A 19,521-nucleotide genomic window follows, 5' to 3' on the forward strand; every position below is an offset into this window, starting at 1 on the left:
TCCTCTAAATAAATATGATTTTTTTTATTTGAAATCGTACTACATATTTTTATTCGAAACTATTTCGTTTTTTTCTTTTAATGGCTCTACCTCAAAACACTGTTGAATCCTGGGATAGATAGGAATCTTGATGCTTGTGTATTTAGAATGCCAAAATTTCTGAGCCTTTGCACATTTACAGACCATAATGATGTTTGTAAATGTGTCTTTTGGTCTCAGATCTAACCAGACAACCACCATAGAATCACACCAAACATATACAACATAAATCATCGTATACAACCATGGATTTTGATAGAATGGAGAGCTCCAGTGAGAATACATTGTTTACACTTTCTTTTCTTTTAATTTTTCTGAATGTTTGGTATAATTTTTCGTCATTTTTGTTGACAGGTGTTTATTTTGTCATTACTGTACTGTTTTAAATTTATATTTTCAGGCCTTAATGGACTGAAACCTGGAATGGAAGGGGACAAGAAACAGAGAAGGAACTACAAGCTGTTGGTTGATCCAATGATTAGAGGTGGATCACAGAAAATTTACAGATTTGATGGAATTGACCCAACGGTAATATACACATGGACATTCATTGCTTTGAATTTACACTGGTAGCTGTCATTACATTGATGTACATAAAATGTTTAAGGTGCACAATGGAGTTACACTTTTTTTTGTTTTTTATTTGGTATACAAATTTGTCATATATTTGTTCTTTATCTCTGATGAAGTATAATTGAAATTGTTTGCATCAGTTATGTGAAGATCAAATCTGTTTGTATTATGGAAAATATGAAAGTATATAATTTGCTGAAATAAAATAAAACATTTAGTTATTAGAACAGATTTTTCATTTTGCAAATTCATTCAATCACTGCACCACTATTTACAAAGACTCATGGTGCTTTTATTTTAAACTCATTTGTTTGTTATAGTGTGTATTTTCATGCCTTAGATATGTTGCTGAAGGACAGATGTATTTTTTTAGTGTCAAACATTTAATTACAGGACAGTCATCAAATTCATACTCGAGATCCTAGGTCAAGATTAACTCGAATGTGGACAAGAAGGATCCCAGCAGATCTGCCTGTTCCTAGGTTTACTGTAAGTAGCAAGTACAATGTAGTTCAATGTGAAAAAAATTTGGAAGTTAACTTTAATTAAATTGAATTAAAACTTTGTTTATCTGGCAATTTGCATGTTGCTGTAAGTCATTTCCATAATGAGACATGAAAAATAGGCTATTTTAATAAAAAAATACCCTAAATCTCATATCATGCTGAGATTTTCTTCAAATTTATTTCTATTTTGTTTCATTTTTAGTATGATCACTATTATGTTGGGCCTCCACCAACAAATGAAGTGACATTCACAAACTTGAATGACAACATTGACAAGAATTTCCTGGAGAATATGTTGAAGTCCTTTGGACAACTTGAAGAAGTGAAAATTTACTATAATCCCAAAAATAAAAAGCATATTGGTATTGGAAAGGTTTGTACAATGGATTACCTCCCTTATGTTTAAAAAAAAAAGCTGCAAGAAAATGAGAACAACATTGTGCCAATTAAATATTATTTATGTTTAATATTTATGCAATAAAAGCAAAATTGCTAAGACATGAAGTGTAAGCTGTACCATGATTTTTCTCCGTATAAAATGTTTAAATACGAATGTGTTTTATTGATGCATATACTTAAATTCGTGGATAACAATTTTCATGGATCAGGAAAGAAACACAAGTTACTGATTCTTGAATTCATGATTTGGAAGTTTTCAGTATATACATCAGTGGGAATCTACTCTTCGTTGGGGACCAAATTTCATGATTTAACCTAACCACTAAAACCTAGAAAATTGGTACCCCACGAAAAATAGTACTTTCACAATATCTCTTTTGAATAGTTGTGATAAAACCTTAACCATAATATTAAAATTATAAATGTTATAAACGCTTTATTAGAGTAAATTTGTTTTACATGTATTTTAGTTTCCTTTAAATCAATAAAATTTCTTATACTGGCTGTGTACTACATTTATTTTTTTTTTAGAATTTTAGATTGCCACTGAAAAGCTCAAAATATTTTTTAAAAAGCTTTCTATTAATCAATGTATGTCTTCTGAAGTTTACTAATAATCCTTTCGGATATATTTAAGTTTTCTACTTGTCAAAGGAAGAGCAGAATATTTTTAATAACTTTTCATCACCAAAATTTCACTTGATAGAAAAAAAGAAATTTAGAATGCTGCTTAAAATAGTACATGTTGTACCCTAACCAGACTCTTAAAGTCACAACTACGAAGACAAAACCAAAGAGAAAGAAACATAATCAATAAATGTTTAAAAGCAAATGGAAACATATGCTCATAAGAGAACATGAAGTATTGATTTACTATAAAGATCTGATATTATTAAATATGAAGAAATTGATTTTTCAGGCTGTATTTGTATCAAGTAAGGCAGCCAGAATGTGTGCTGAAAAACTGAATAATACATCGAAGATGGGAATGGTGATGACAGTTTATGTAGATCCAGGAGGTATAAATAGAATCTGACATTTAAATATTATATTCATGTGACTCCAACTCTCCTACTAGAACACTTGTTAATAAACACAATCTAATTGAAATAAGGCTCAGCAATTGTTCCATTCAGTCAGTGAGTCACTGCATGTAGGATCTAACAACACTCCATTTTACTTTCTGTTATGATGACCTTTCTGATCAGCCAATCAGATTTTATCTTCATGACTTGGAAAGCAATATTCTAAGGGAAAATCCTGAGGATTCTGAAAGGGTCAATTGAACAGACAGTAGAATGGAGTGCTGTTAGATCCTACATGCAGTAACTGAATGGAACGATTGGTAGGTATAATTTTTATGGGATCAGAGATGACTCCAATTACTTTCAATATAATTAATTAAATTACAATTACTTCATCAAATTAATGATAACATGGATAATGTAATCATGCTTACATATGATGATTTCAAATATATCAGTATGGTTCTCACTTTTTTTCAAAAAAATATTTTTTGATTGCCTTGTATTCATATTTTATGATATATTACATGTTTTATGAAGAATGTAAAATCTTAAACGCTCCTGAAGAAATACCTAATTCCTGCCATACTTTTTGTCAGTCTTGTTATTATTAACATCCAAAGTGGTAAAAAATTATTACGGTATATGGTTTTTAGCTCACCTGGCGGTTGTCGTCGTTAACAATTATACAAAACTCTTCTCCTCAAAAACTACTTGACTGATTAGAACCAAACTTGGTATAAATGTTCCTTGGGATATCCTGCATAGAACTGTTGTTGGGATTTTTGATTGGTCGAAAAACATGGCCGCCGTTACTAAAAATAGAACATAGGGGTCAGACAGTAGTTTTTCACATATATCTCCAAATTCGTTAGGTTTAGCTAAATTTTGACAGGATAAAAGTGTTAAGCATGATGAGATTTATCTCTGGTCAAAGTTTGGTTTTAATCCGTTAAACCATGTTGGAGTTATTGCTCTTTTTCAATGATTTTTGCTATTTTTAATGTTATTTCTTTCAAAAATCTTCTCCTCTGACACTACTTGATCAATTGAAACCAAACTTGTTATGAATGTTCCTTGGGGTATCCTGCATAGAATTGGTGTGGAGATTTTTGATTCATCAAAAAACATGGCAGCCGTTGCTAAAAATAGAACGTAGGGGTCAGACAGCAGATTTTTGCATTTATCTCCAAAACCAATTGGTTTGCCTAATTCTGACAGGGTAAAAGTGTTCAGCATGATGAGATCTATTTCTTGTTAAATTTTGGTTTTAATCCGTTAAGCAATGTTGGAGTTACTGCCCTTTTTAAATGATATTTGCTATTTTTAATGTTATTTCTTTCAAAAATCCTCTGACACTACTTGACCAATTGAAATCAAACTGGTATGAATGTTCCATGGGATATTCTGCATATCTCCAAAACCGTTAGGTTTAGCCAAATTCTTTCAATAGCTGAAATGATCCTTATTATTAGGACTTCAAAGGATGTCAGATGACTCCTTGTAAGAGTTATTGCCCTTGAAAGGTGAAAAATGACTAATATCTTGAAAACTATGATAGATTAAAAGAAACTTTCAATTGTTTAAATGATCCTTATGATAAGCCCTACCAAAGACTTCTTGAGTCAAAATTGTTGGACAACTTCTGTTTGTTTGTTGGGGTTTAACGTTCGAGCAGCAATATTTCAGCTATATTCAGACGATGACATGAAATGATGATGAAATGAAAAAAAGGACGGGACACAAGGACAACAGGGCCGAAAAATTTTGATTGCTACCAGAAAAAGGGGGATGGGCAAGGTCGGGCAATTTAGCCTCCTGTGGCGGAGCCCTATGGTTCCTACTCTGGGATAATACCACAGTAGGGTTCTTTAATGTGCGAGGAACGTGGCATCTTTCCCAATACGGTGTACCACTATGGTTTGCAGTGAGGTTTTCCGTATTATAGCATGACAACCCCAGCATGTAACACACCAGGGGTACCCCATTCCACCACCTGGGGCACACATCCCAGTTGCTCTGTGGGCAGAGCGCCCTAGCCCCCGGTTAGGGTTCTGAGCACTATTTAGTCGCCTTTTATGACAAGCTTAGCGCTGCTGCAGGCCTATTCTTTAACATCCGGACCTGCACGGGTTGTTGGACAATTTATAAAGTTCTTGTTAAATTAATTGCCTTTAAAGGCAAAATTCAACCAGGTGGGCGATTCAGTCTCCTGAGAGCCTCTTGTTATTGTCATGCAGTGATTTTCCTACTGTTTTTGGGAAGGGGCCAAAGCTAGCTAATGTTTCCTAGACTGGTGTGGGTCTAGGCTGCATTTATCAACTGTACGAGAATGAAGTTGCCATGATGCTATTTTATATCTCTGGTTATTGATGGTTTTTCTGTCCATACGTATACTGAACCCAGTTGATAATACAGCCATTAACACTCCCATTTGGGAGCATATAAAGCTGAGAGGAAAAACACTATTTACAAGAAACATTTTTTTGTTTGAACACAAAAATAATGTTTTTTATTCTGACTGGGCTACATGCCTACCTGCAAGGTGTTGCTTCTGAAAGCTAGCACATTAAAACCTCTTTTAAGTACTGTTTAAGGTATATCATAGTAATATTTCTAATAAATAAATTTTATTTGTTTTTCTGGAAGATCACATTAAATGAACATTCTTAAGAATATTAATGTTAAAAACATAAGTCGCTCAACTTCATTTCAAGATAATTAAGCCATAATAATAGCAATTCTTATATGGGTTTTGTAAGAAATTTCACTATTTTATTAACTACATGTATTTAAAAAATTGTTAGATAAAATTTTTTTCTAAATTTATATTTAGAACACTATTTAAGACATTCTTTCATATTTATCTCCCTTTAAGTGAGGCAGTTTACAATTAATATTTGTAATTTTACCATACATTTTTTATGTCGTCTTTGAAAAAATGAAAACCATTAAATGATTTAAACATACTACATACATGTATTGTTACATCATTTTAAACATTATTAGTTCATTGAAAATATATATGTCTGTATGATTTTATAAGATGACAGAGAAGAATGCTCAATGTAATAGGTATGATCTATCTTAAATGTGATATTTTAATAATCTTATTATAAAATTGACAATGTTTTTACTTGTTGTAACAGTGCGTAAAACTAACAGCAGATAATACTGATTATTTTTAATAAATTGGAAGTCTAGAATATGTGACCTATAAACAAATGGCTCACTGGGCCAATCTTGATTTGTTCCTCTATATTTTTCTAGGAAAGGAAAGACAGAAATTAGTTGATGACATCTTGTCAGATAAACCGAAGAAAATTCCTGCAGAACCAACAACACCATCTGACCCTCGTCGCACAAGAACATCTAGTTTTAATACAAGTTTCAAATCTGACTCCAGTTTTGAGGAGAATACATTTGATAATACAGGTGGCTTTGCTGGAGCTACACCAATGCCAACATTCAATGACATTGGTTTTCTGAACAATCTCAGCGATTCCAGAAATTCGGCATTTGAAATAAACTATTCTGGCATGACTCCAGGAATGACCCCTGCCATGACACCAAATGTGCGGGGAAATTTCCCAAATCAATTCGGACTAACACCATCACCCCATGGTTCATCTCATGGTAGTGTGTCAAACTTTAGTTATCAAAATACTCCAAACATTTCCACTCCCATGTCACAATCATCGTATGGTTCATCTTCATTTGGAAGTCAAAGTAACGTTATGAATAAACAGGATGGTCCTAAACCATTGATGGATACACCGGTGCCATCACTTCAAAATTGTGCAATGGATAAACCTCCACCTGTTATAGGACAAAACAGTAAACCTCCATTGATGGGTCAAAATAATGAACCTCAAAGATCTCAATTTGATAACAACTACCGCAACAGGAATCAAAGACACAACAGTTTTGATAGGAATGATAATAGAAATTTTGATCGTAATCGAAATGACGACAGAAATTATAATAACCGCGATGACCGAGGCTACAGTCGTAATGATGATAGGAATTTTAGTCGAAATGATGATAGAAATTCTCGACGTGGTGATAGAAACTACAATAACAGAAATGATGATCGTGGTTATGGCAGAAATCGCTATGATCGTGATAGAAATGATCGTAATCGTGATTGGAGAAGAGATAGTAGAGGAGATAGAAATGATAGAGACTATTCACATAGGGATCGCTTTGGCAACAGAGATAGAGATCGTTATGGTTACGACAATAGGGACAGAGACAAGGGTAGAGATTGGAATCGTGATTCAAGAGAACGATTTAACTCCCAGAGTGAGGATAGTCAGCCCCCACCTGTGACCCCTGAGCAGATGATGATGCAGCCTCCCCCTACAGCCCTTATCCCTCCCCCTATGATCCCTCCTCCAGTCATTAACCAACCCCCACCCATTATTCAACAACCCCCTCCTCAACAGGTCCCTCCAAAACCCAAAACACCAGACCCAGAACCTTCAGAGGATGAACCTCGTGTTATGAGCTTGGACTCTAGAATTCAAAGTCTACTTCAAAGTTCAGGAATGGTAGATTCCTTTGGAAGTCCTTCATCTGATTCCGAAACTCGGACGAAAAAGGAACTTTCTCCGCCACGTGTGGAAAACAGTATTAGTGCTTCCCAAACTCCTTTCAATAACTTTCATTCCACACCATCAGATGGTTTTAGTGCTCCCACTCAGGAGAATCATTTCATACAAACTCCATACATGCAAACTACTGTTGACACACCTTACATTCAGACACCTGCCAATCAGGCAGAAACTGAGGATGACAAAATGAGCATTTCATCAGGTGAAAGTGGGAATCAAAACATTGAAATAAATCCAAGCATTTTAGCTGGAAATGTTCCGCAATCCAGTGCTAATTTCATGACAAATCCAAATTTTGGAGGGGATTTCTCGCAATTTAGTGGTAATTTTATGGGGTATCCTAATCAAGATGTTTATAATCAGAATTACTTCAACCAGTTTAATAATTTAATGAATAACCAGCAGTCTTTACAACCAGAGGTGGATGATGAAAAGTTAGATAAAACATTTTCATCTGTGTTGGACAAATTTGTGAAGGAATTGAAAGAAATTATGCAGAAGGATATGTGTAAAAAAATGGTGGAAAGTTCTGCGTTTAAATCTTTTGATTCTTGGTGGACATCAAATGAAACAAAAACTAAGGTAATCATTGAAAAAGGTTTTGAATTTCATGCGTTCAGTTGCGTGTTTTGAGATACATGTAGGTAGGTTTTTTTTGTTTTTTTTGGCTGAATCTTTTAACCTCATTTCTGTTCTCTGAGGCAGTCTTTTTTTAACGGTGGATATCTGTGCTCTTCCATAAATGGTTGTTTTCTAGAAACGAATAGGGAGGTGGGAAAACCAGAAGCACATTATTTTGTATGAAGATTAAAGGATAATTGGAGCATAGATATTTTATTACTCATGATTAGTATTAAGGTAAGTGAATATCAAAAGTTAACAGCTGATGGAGTGGAAAACTACAGTTACATGTATTTAGGAAAATAGATTTCATTATTTTCATAAAAGAATATCACTTCAATAATATAGGGTTTACATGTAGCTTATACAGAAAAAAATATTTAGTCAACTAGTGAAAATATCTGGTACATGTTACATGTCATCAATTAATATGAAAAAAATCTTTATACTTGTGTATTTTTATATCAAAATCTAACTAATACTTCTTATTTTTTATAAAATATGTTCTAAAGTTTATAGTACTCTTATACTCTGAACTTGAGTCCAGCATGGATGTTAAAGTTATCAATCTCAATGTGCCGAACTCAACTTTGCAAGGGATTCAATTTTGCAACTCACAATGATAAAAAGTTAAATGTGCTTCAGCAGGAAAAAAAGAGGATATGAAAGTTTTATTATACATTTATTTATGGTAGAAATCATTATGTACTGGTACATTTTATTTCATGTTACATGTAAATGTTCATTTTTGATACAGGATAGATATGATTTTTCACTACATGTAGTTAAAATACAGATTCATTGTCTTGCTTACAAAAACTAATTACATTTGAATACATTATGGGAAATCATTGATTTATAGTCATGCTTACACTTGAATACATGATGGGGAAACTTGAATGCATAATGGGAAATCATCGAATTATAGTAATGCTTACAAAAATTACTTATTGCACATACATCATCCATTGAAAAGACATAGCTTGATTCATACACAGGCAAAATTATTTCACATGAATTTCACATGATTCTCTACCGAACTGGGCAAATAAACTTTGTGACAGTTCACATGAACTTTGGGTGAATCGAGCTTTCACGTGAAATTTGCGTGAAATGTTCACATGCAATTAATGTTAAGTGAATTTCACATGAAAATCACATTGATTTCATTTGAAGTTCACATAAATTTCAGGCGAAGCTTGATTAACATGAATTTCACATAAAAAATATTTGGCTGTGTATGTTACTAAAAATTGCTTAATTTTTTCTTCTGCAGTCTATGCCACAGCGATTACTGCCAACCAAGCCACAGGTATCATCAAAGCCATCAACTGTCACTGTAGGGAAAAGTGAAGTATCCTCAACATTAGCTTCACTGTTTGAGCCACAACATCCCTGGTCCAAGGAAGGTGAGGTCAACATTGGAGGTGGCTTTGGAGGAGGAGGATTTCTGGGTATAAGAGGTGGCATGCCTAGGCTACCATCATTTAAGGTTAGACATAGTTTTGTGATAGATGCCAACCTTTACGATTTTCGTAATTCTTACAAATTTTGGGTAGATTATAGTCTTGTGGTCAATAGTCCTGTATTTATAGATTTCCTATCATTCCTGGTCTGAACGGTCCTGGATTAGAAAATGTATTCTGATCATTTAGATGCTTTACAGATACATGAACCATTTAGATAAATAGTGGAGATTTGGATCATGCAGTGTGTTGGGGTTTCATGAATGTTATCAATTTTAGTTAAGATAAATCTTAGCGTTTTGGAATTTTGAAGGAAACACAGCTTTGTTTATTGGTAATATTTCAATTTTAATGATGATTACTGACAAAAGTGCCATATTATAGACGACTCAATTTGTTTTAACTGACTGTTTCAAAAAAAAAGGTTGGCATCCATGGATAAATGATATGTAATTAATGGAATGTCCAAAGTACAAAAAATAGGCGTATATATCAGTTTCAATTAGTTAATCCATTTTTTTCTTTGCCTTGCTCAAGCTATTACTTTCAGTTATTGATTTCATGATTAGTTAGCCCATTTAAAAAAAGATACTCTATAAACCATTCAACTTCAGTTTGATAAGAATGGTGTACCATTTTTGGACAAGAATATTTCTATTTTTTAGCCATGTGAGATTCAGTGAAATATGTTACAGTAAGACAATTTATGATATCTTGTAAATACAAAGAAATTTCAGCAGGCATCGCATTCTGAAATGCAGTATTTATTACAAAAATAATATTAGACATGTGAAAATGCAAGACTAGAAAATCTCAGACACCCTTGGATAAGATTTCAATGTCTTGACAAAACATTGTCAAATTGACTTGAAATCTAACCTTATCTGAGATTTTTCTTGCACTCTTAGCAGTGTTAGATTATTAATATCCAAAATTTCACTTTCAGAAAAAGACATTCCATAAACCTCCCCCACCTCAGTTTGATGTGAAGAAGGAGGATGAAAAACAAGAAAAAGAAGATGGAGATGTTTCTGGTTGGTATTTTATAGCAAAGTATACAGTAATCTTCATGTCTGTCCATCTGTAACACTATTGGTAATGATATTTAAAGAACGGCTGGAACAAATCATATGAGTTCTATAGTTATATACTGTATTTACCATTCAGACATAGTGACCCCTTTAATTTACTAAGTACTCAAACCCAGAGGGAATTTATTTGCTAAATTTATTTTTATTATTAAGACAGGCTGTTAAAATGTGCCAAAATTTGCTTCCTTAAAAAATACTTGCTATAGGTATCTGTGATCACTTATTTTAGGAATATAGCTATTTATCATCTTTTCTGTTGTGACACTGAAATCAATTCATTCACATAGATCAATCAGAAACTAAAAACGGAATAGACTATTATTAACCTTCTACTTTAAATGTATTAATTTTTGCGGTTGCTAACTTTCACAGATTTGTTAACTCTTTTCTGTCACAGGTATTAATTTTCAGGGTTTCAAAAAATGGGTAGCATTGTAAATAGTCAACTTCATGAGTACTGTGTTTCACAATTTTCTGCCCAACATGAAAATAGTGAAAATTAGTACATTTACAGTATATCAAGGTAGATATGTGTATTGTTTAGTCATTTAAAGGCACCCTTAATGCTGACTGGGATTTGACACTTTTTATGTAAAAATAAGGTATTAAAAAGAAACATTTTTTTTTAAAGACAAGGAATCCCCAAGGAGACCCAGAAGGAAACCTGTTGTCAGTGAAAGTGAGGAAGAGGAAGATGAAAGTGAAGATGATGCCGATGAAGATGAAGAGTCAGATGGTAAAAAATTTTGAGGGGCTAAAAAAATACTGGGACTGGTTTCATTATAAGATCTTAAATTCAGTTGTTCCTCAAATCCTCTATTTCAAGCATTTTGATTGGTTGAACATGGGTTGAGGAAAAATTAATTTGAGGTTTCTAATAAAAAAAAAAGTTATGGTGTGACAATTAAATAAGTTTTTGTTAAATAAACAAAATCATTATTTTAAAGTCAGGTTATTCACTGATTTGCACATTAATTAGATCATGAAAAGAGAATTAAAACACTAGTAGTTTAAAGAGTAATCAAGGGAACTAAGATTCTAGCAGAAACCAACAGAATGTAATCTAGGGACAAAGACCAGACATTGAAAGCAGACACGCACAACAAAGAACATAAAACAACCAAAACAATACATACAAAGTAACAAAAATAAATGAGCTATTTGGACTCCACTAAAAACTTGGAGAATGGACCAGGTGCACAGCTAGGGTAAGCGTCCATTATGTTTCAGCTGAAAGGGTTAAGCATAATAACCGACTTTCACTAACAACAATTTAATTAAATTATTTATATTTTTGTGCAACTATAATTTGAATTTAACAATTTAATTAAAAAGATGACGATGAAGATGAGGCTAGTGCTGAAAGCAGTGATGATGATGAAGAGGAAGATGAAGAGGAGGGGTCCAGCGATGAGGAAGAGGAGGAGTCTAGTGGTGATGAGGCAGAGTCATCAGATGAAGAGGTGGAGCCTGAATCACAGAAGGCTGAGTCTAAAATTAAAGAAAAGTTACCGAGTGAAGAGGCTGCAGAATCAGTAGGTTCTGAAGATGAGAAGTAAGTAGAGTAGCATTGTCTGTCTGTCTGTGTCTTTCTTTATCTCTGATTCAGGTACTTATTGTAGACAACTCCATTTTGCTGAAATTTTTCAAGTGGTTAGACACCATATGTTTTCAATCATGTCCCAATGCCATTAATTATACCCCGCTTCAAAAAAGAGGGAGTATACTGTTTTAGCTCTGTCCATCATTCTGTCATTTTTCTCGGGAACTACTGATTAAAGCCACTTAATATTTGGTATGTGGCTACAGCTAGTGTACCTTTACTTCACTTACAAATTTTGGTCCTGTCAGACAATCACTTCCTGTTAACTGACTTTGGGAAGAATACATTTTTAGCTCACTTGGCCTCTGTCGTCATTACCATCAACATTTATACAAAACTCTTCTCCTCTGAAACGACTTGACTAATTAGAACCAAACTTTGTTTGAATGTTCTTTGTGGTATCCCACATAGAACTGGGGTTGGGATTTAAACCAATTTAAACCAAACTTGGTATGAATGTTCCTTGGGGTATCCAGCATAGAACTGACGTGGATGGGGATTTTCGATTCATTGAAAAACATGGCCGCCTTTACTAAAACTAGAACATAGGGGTCATGCAGTAGTTTTTCACATATATAACTCCAAAACCGTTAGGTTTAGCCAAATTCTTTCTGTAGTTGAATCCTTTTTAGTAGGACTACAAAAGTCAGATGACTCCTTGTAAGAGTTATTACCCTTGAATGAGGAAAAAAAAACTTTTTTTTTTTTACAGCTTTCAGTCAATATCTTGAAAACTATGATAGATTAAATGAAACTTTCAATTGTTGAAATGATACTTATGATAAGTCCTGCCAAAGACTTCTTGAGTCAAAATTATGGGACAACTTGTTGTTAACTTTATTGCCTTTGAAACGCAAAATTGAACCAGGTGAGCGATTCAGGCTCCTGAGAGCCTATTGTTTGTGGAAAGTGTGGTATATTCAGTGAGTAGTAGATCACAGATCCCTTGTTGGAAATGTTGTATGGGAGTTTTTGAACCAAGATGTCTTTGTACATTCAGCATTCAACCTTCAACTAGGACCATATGGCTACATGTAGTATCTTGATGTATGTCAAATTATTATTTTTATTTCACAGTGATGTCATCAACTGACAGTACATGTAATCTTACTGACAAATATTTTGTTTGACTATGAATCATAGCTGACTAGCTTCGACAAGTATAAATGTTTTCTTTTGCCAGGGAAGAGGAAAGTGCAGCGTCAGATGAAGAAATTAAAGTAGATGACAAAAGGTTAGATTTATTTAAGTTGAACCTGTCACTCATAGACACAAAGCTGAATTAGGATAGAATGGTTGTTGAGGGTTAGATAGGTTGTAAAATATAAGGGAGTATTTCAGACACAATGAAAAATTCTTAGAATAGCTACATTTTGAAATACAGTGGTAAGTAGGAGGATTTTACTTTTTCAGCTCACCTGGTTTGAAAGTTCATTTTAGTTGTTTTCCTCATTTTGTACCTTTTTTTCTTTGACCGTCCAAAAATTCTTGCATATGAACTGATACTGATCAATTTCTGGTGGTGTATTGCATAAAGATGATTTGATGAATGTTGTCTCTTAGAGTTTAAATGTAAATGCTGTATTCACAGGATCGATACACCTAAACAGAGAGGAAAGCAGAAAGGTTCAGAGAAACTGTCTCCAGTGAGAGAAATTACTGAGACAACAGATGATTCAGGAAGTAAACATACTGAGAGTGAAGCTGAGTTAAGTGAATTGTCTAAGACTCCAAGAACTGAAGATGCAATGATGTCTGGATTTCAGACATTGCTTGAGGCTTCTGAAATAATCAGTAAACGTGAAAGTAAACAAAAGCCTCCTTTGTTGTCTCCTGTGAAGGTGTCCCCAGCAAAGGAGGAATCAGAAAGAGAAGAGCGGCCAAGTTTTTTGGCAGAGCATGATTACTTTGCGGCACCACTAATTCGTCCTGAGTCAGAAGAGCAATCTAATGACATTGATATGGACACAGATGGTACTGAATCTGCAGAAGAAGATGGCGGTACAACTCCACTGGAAGTGTTCATTGACCATAACTATTGCCTTCCTCCAAAGCCATCAATGAAAGATATTTTGGAGGAGAAAAAACCATCAAAACCAAAGAATATAGAACCTACTGTGAACTTAGAAAATATAGAAAACTTAATAAAGACAGAAGAAAAGAAAAAGAAAGAACCAACAAAACGTGGCAAGCGAAAGAAAGATACAACACTTGTAGACATTACAGACGTTCTGAATAAATCACGTGGCAGCAGGGAGTTAATAAATCTACTCCCGCCTCCTACAGAGGTTAAAAAATTCAGTGCTCGTAAAATGGACGAGGAAAGACAAATTTTCTTTGATCTCTATAGTCAGGGACTAGACAGTGAAGATATTAATTATTTAAAACGGACGTATGATCATTTACTACAATCAGAAGACCCTAATTGTTATTGGATAACTGACATTTTATGGGTTGATCACCCTGTTACTCATATTCCTGATCCTGTACCTTCAAAACGACGGAAGAAGGATGTTGAAAGAGCTCATAAAACAGGTAAAAACTCAGTCCAAAATTAGAAAATGTAACATAACACATAAAAACTCAATCTAAAATTAGAAAATGTGACATAAAACAGGTAAAAACTCAGTCCAAACTTTGGGTAGGGCTGAAAAAAAAAAAGGTTTAGACTTATGAAAGGATTTACATCACAAAACAGGAAAAAAATAAGTACAAACTTAATCAAAAGTTGGGAAAGGGCTCATAAAATAAGAAATACTTAGTCAAACCTGTGGTTTAATTTTTAAGTTGCTCTGTGTCATGTTTTGAAATGGCTGATTTAGGTTTTATGGCATGGTCCAAAAACAAATTTGTCTGCCCTTGAAATGTTCATTTTCAGTGCATTGGAATGAAATTATAACTCAATTTACAAAATGATATAAAAAATCTTGTCTTTTTTCCTTGATTTTGATGGTGCAAATAGTCAAATAAAGCTTTCGAAAAGGTAGATATCTTCAAACTATGTTTCACCCACTGCCCGATTCTTACAAGAGACTGACAGAAATGATTTAGCGGTTCTTGTTCGATTACATGATATGTTACAGTAGACATTTGTTATATATATGACTGATTTGTCAAGAAAAAATGTATTTAACTTCATTGATTTAACACAGATCACTGTGTTCTTGTACTGTATATTCGTACTTTATGAACATAGCAAATTAATGTGTGGCCTGCAAAAAATGTACATGGAATGTATTGATTTAACACAGATCACCATGTTCTTGTACTGTATATTCGTACATGGCATGTATTGGGATAAAAAAATTACAGCAAACTAGAAATCGGTTAACAGCAAAATATTAATGAAATTGTTCTCATCAAAACTTGTAACCAACTCTTAACCCTACAAATAAATCAGTTGTTAAATGGATTGAAATGCCATGGTTGTCATCTGGTTATCACTTGAACAGCAGTCTGAAACTAAAAATATTTTGATGCACTTCTCAACAATTTCTTGTCATAGCCACTTGATATTTGATATATAACATCAAATACCGAATTATTACCTCTTTTAAACCTACTTTCTGTTTTTAATGAATGTTACATGGAATATCTATAGGCTGTGCCAGGACAGAAGGATTCTACAAATTGTCCAATGAAGAGAAAATGGGCAAAGTTCATCAGGCAGCATTTGGTGCAGTTGACCAAGATCCCAGCAAACCTCAGGTAAGGTCAAAGTTTAACTATACATGGTTAAACCAGTAGGATACCAATAATTGACAATTTTTTAATTCCACAATTACTACTATTAGACCGTTTTCTTGTATTAATCTAAGGTAATGTCCAAACAAAGATATTTCTTTCTACATGTAAAGCTTTATAGTTGAGAGTGCTTAAGGTTTAGATTTGTAACATCAATTAAAGAGGTAGACCTAGGGTAAGAGAAATAACTCATGAAATCAGTGATATGTTTGTATTATATTCAGTTTCATCAAAGCCTATTACGCTTTCATTTGAAACAGAAGGAAATCAGTCAAAATTACGTTGATGCTTACATGAGATTGATGTAAAATGCTGAATACAAACATTCCAATGATTTGTAAGAGTTGTGTCCCTTAACCTAGGTCTACTTTCTTAAAATTGAAATAATATACCGTAAAACATGGTAGTCAAGAAAGAATGAAAAATCATATAAGAAAAATGGCAGCCTGGAAACTTAAAACTTTTCAATTCATCAAAAATTACCTTTTTATTAAAATATCTATTTGACACAGAAATCAATATACGTGTATACAGGTATTCTGTAAAGTCTGTATACTGACATTTTATCTGTCTTCCAGGAAAAGAAAGGTACAGCATACTCAACATCTAGAGAGGCTCGACACGAGAATCGTAGATTACAGACCACATTTGCTGATTTGGATATTGGTGATCTTCTCAAGTTTAACCAGCTTAAAGTAAGTAATTAATTGTTGAATTGTTAACATTACTAGCTTAAAAAGTCTTCTTGTTTTGGTTTTTTTGGTTTACTCAAACCAACTTGGACAGAATACCAGTATATCCTGCCTTAAAATACAGAGGTTAAGTTTTTTTCTATTCTTGTCTAAAATAAGCCTAATCAAACCAATGTTTTTGTTTTCAGTTTAGGAAAAAGAACATGAAGTTCGCTCGCAGTGGTATCCATGCTTGGGGATTGTTTGCCTTGGAGCCAATTGCAGCAGACGAGATGGTGATAGAGTATGTTGGTTCTGGCATTCGGCAGTCAGTGGCTGACCTTCGTGAGAAGAAGTATGAGAAGTCTGGTATAGGCAGCAGTTACCTGTTCCGTGTGGACAGTGAAACAATTATTGACGCTACAAAGTGCGGGAATCTGGCTCGCTTCATCAATCACAGCTGTAATGTAAGTAGTAACACTGACATGTACTTTCAACTTTCACCAATCAGAGGTTTATATTTACTTTCTAAGGTGAAATGTCCTGGACTTTTGCTGAAGTTTCAAACCAATGGTTCACTTGAAGCAAATCAAAATTTCGCTAAAGTATCAATTAATAAGATTAAAAGTCAAAGACTCAAATAAATGCAATTTCAAAGGTCTTTGGTCTGCATTTGAGGGTTCCAGATGTTGGACTACCGTTAATTTGAACTTTTGTCTTGCATTCCTTATCTTATTATAATATATGCCAAAACGAATAATTGATGATCAATGTATTGGCTTTATACTGAAACACTATCTTACAAACATATGTCCCTTGGAGTGCACTGTATGACAATGTAATTACTAAAACACAAAACTCCCTTGAAACCACTGAATACAATTTGATGAAACCTTAACAGATTCTTTATCAAACGATCCCATTGTGCACCGCCTTTTTCATTTTCCTATATGAATGACTTAAGGGGTTTCCTGATGCAAAACATGGATTTTTTCATTGGTTGATTAAAGGGGACCACCTTTCAATCTGCAATTTTTCTGAAACTACTGAATAGAACTTCATGAAACCTGCACTAATTTTTTATCACATGATGCCATTGTGCATCTATTTTGTTTTAATGTCTGAATGCCTTAAATTACTTACGGGGTTTTCTATAGGACTTTTGGGGAGGGGCTCGGGGAGGTGTCTCCCAAGCTCACAGTTTTTCTAGTTTTAATTAGACCGAGTAACTGCTAGTTATTTTTGCTGCATTGAAATCTATGTAGCATTGCATATATTCTTTATTTTAGCCAAATTGTTACGCCAAAATCATCACAGTTGAGAACCAGAAGAAAATTGTGATATATTCCAAGAGGGAAATAGATGTTAATGAAGAAATCACGTATGACTACAAATTTCCACTGGAAGATGAGAAGATACCATGTCTTTGTGGGGATGCAAACTGCCGGGGAACTCTTAATTAGTGCTTTTGTTATGTTTTATGTAATCAATGAATTCTCTTTATCTGCCAATTTTTTTTTTTATCTGACCACATTCGGTCCACACTTAGCAGGAAAACTCGGAAATGCTTTCAGGGATTTTAAGAATGTTGAAAGTCATTATTGAAAAGAGCTAACATTGTTTTGTTTCTGAGCTATCAGGGTTGAAATACAAAAAAGTTGGTTCAGTGTATATCAGTGTCCCAACCCCAAAGTATGTACGTAGTATCATATGGATTATTGCAATTTTGAATGAGTTTTTGCAAACAATACAAAAAATTGTTTGTCTTGTGAAGTAAAGCTTAGATATAGATATTTTTTATTTATTTATTTTTTTTAAATTCAGTGGGATATAAATAAATTTTCTAGAAAATTGCAGTAAAAGTAAAATAACATGCTAAAGAAAACACATTTATACCAATATCATGGTCTGTCTGAAACATCTTATGACTTATATTTACTTCAAAGAGTCATAACAATGATAAAAAAAACTAGTGCAATATTTTCATTAAATCTTTACATGTCAAAACTCCTCAATTTTTCTTTTAATTATAGTCAAACCTGTCTTAAGTGACCTTCAAAGGGCAAAATCATGGTCACTTAAGACAGATTAATATACAGCTTTCACATAGAATGCACTACATAGGGATATTTTAGTCATTTTCTCATTAAGACAGGACATTTCTACAGGAGCTTGTTAATACCAGTTTGATTGTAGGCTATTTGTAGGCTATTCCAGAAAAAAAAATGCCGCGGAGGACAGAACACCGTTGATTTAATGGCTGGTGGGGGTTGGAATTTTTCTTAAAAGACGAATGTATTGCATCTTAATTTTAATGTTTTAGTGGTTCCCCTATATATTATGGCTACTGCCTCAAGGACACACTTTTTTTATTGAAGACCAATTTGACTGTAAAATCAGGTGGCTGTGAAAACTGGTTTTACTTTAAAATGTTCTAAGAATTCCCCTGTCAATTTATTCTAGACTGAATGGCTTGATGTATTGTTGATGTTGAAATGTTTAAGTTTGAATTGTTACAGTTTGCTTTGTTAAAGTTAGAGAGTCATGATTTTTCTCGTCTGTGTACTAATATACATATCAAACTCTTTTTCACAAGATACATATATCATAGCTTTCATATACTTGAATTATGTTTTATTTTCTTCCTTTGTAAAACTTATTAAAGAGTAGAAATTTCAAGCATGAATTTTGACTCATTTATAAGTAGCGACCCACTTTTAAGATTTTGTTAATTTATTTTCAGCTCTCTTTCTCCTCTTGTTCTGTCAATCAATTCAATATATATGAAGTTATGAATATGTAAATTATTCTAAAATATAAGGGGGAGGGATTACAGGCTGTATTTTGTTTTTTTATATCAAAGTTTTCACTGAACATTTTCCAAAAAAAGTTCCCCCTTTTGGATATGACTCTGAAGTATTTACAAAAAAGTGGGAAATTATTTGATGCATTTATTATTGCTAGTCCTTGATTTTACATCTTGATTCTAAGTGTTGTTGTTTAGAAGAACTTTTTTTCATCAACAAGATGAAATTCCTTATTTCCAGATTGATTTATTTCTATAACCTTTTCCACAATTTCTAATTTACAGTATTCAGAAATAAACGGTATGGATTCATTCAGTAGAGTTACTAAATATAGATCATACATGTAAATATTTGTATATT

General features: G+C 33.4%; 1 protein-coding gene across 1 annotated transcript; it reads left to right on the forward strand.

Moving 5' to 3' along the window:
- Window positions 1–101: 101 nt before the first annotated feature.
- On the forward strand, window positions 102–18,556 carry LOC148606163 (uncharacterized). Its single transcript, XM_088543973.1, has 16 exons — window positions 102–312; window positions 440–567; window positions 1,006–1,101; window positions 1,321–1,491; window positions 2,437–2,536; window positions 5,813–7,740; window positions 9,056–9,271; window positions 10,192–10,279; window positions 10,968–11,072; window positions 11,672–11,891; window positions 13,123–13,173; window positions 13,531–14,474; window positions 15,541–15,647; window positions 16,262–16,378; window positions 16,564–16,821; window positions 17,644–18,556. Exons 1-16 carry the CDS (start codon window positions 285–287, stop codon window positions 17,815–17,817), a joined length of 4,731 nt encoding a protein of 1,576 aa, XP_088400099.1. The 5' UTR covers window positions 102–284; the 3' UTR covers window positions 17,818–18,556.
- Window positions 18,557–19,521: the final 965 nt, after the last annotated feature.

The sequence above is a fragment of the Perna viridis genome, chromosome 9 (assembly GCF_037379345.1).
Source record: "Perna viridis isolate PV_CMFRI_1.1 ecotype Kerala chromosome 9, ASM3737934v1, whole genome shotgun sequence".
Taxonomy (NCBI): Eukaryota; Metazoa; Mollusca; class Bivalvia; order Mytilida; family Mytilidae; genus Perna; species Perna viridis.

Coding starts and splice junctions, on each gene's coding strand:
- LOC148606163 (XM_088543973.1), top strand. CDS start 285: ATGGATTTTGATAGAATGGAGAGCTCCA. Junction 568..1,005: donor TTGATGGAATTGACCCAACG/GTAATATACACA, acceptor ATTTAATTACAG/GACAGTCATCAAATTCATAC. Junction 1,492..2,436: donor AGCATATTGGTATTGGAAAG/GTTTGTACAATG, acceptor TTGATTTTTCAG/GCTGTATTTGTATCAAGTAA.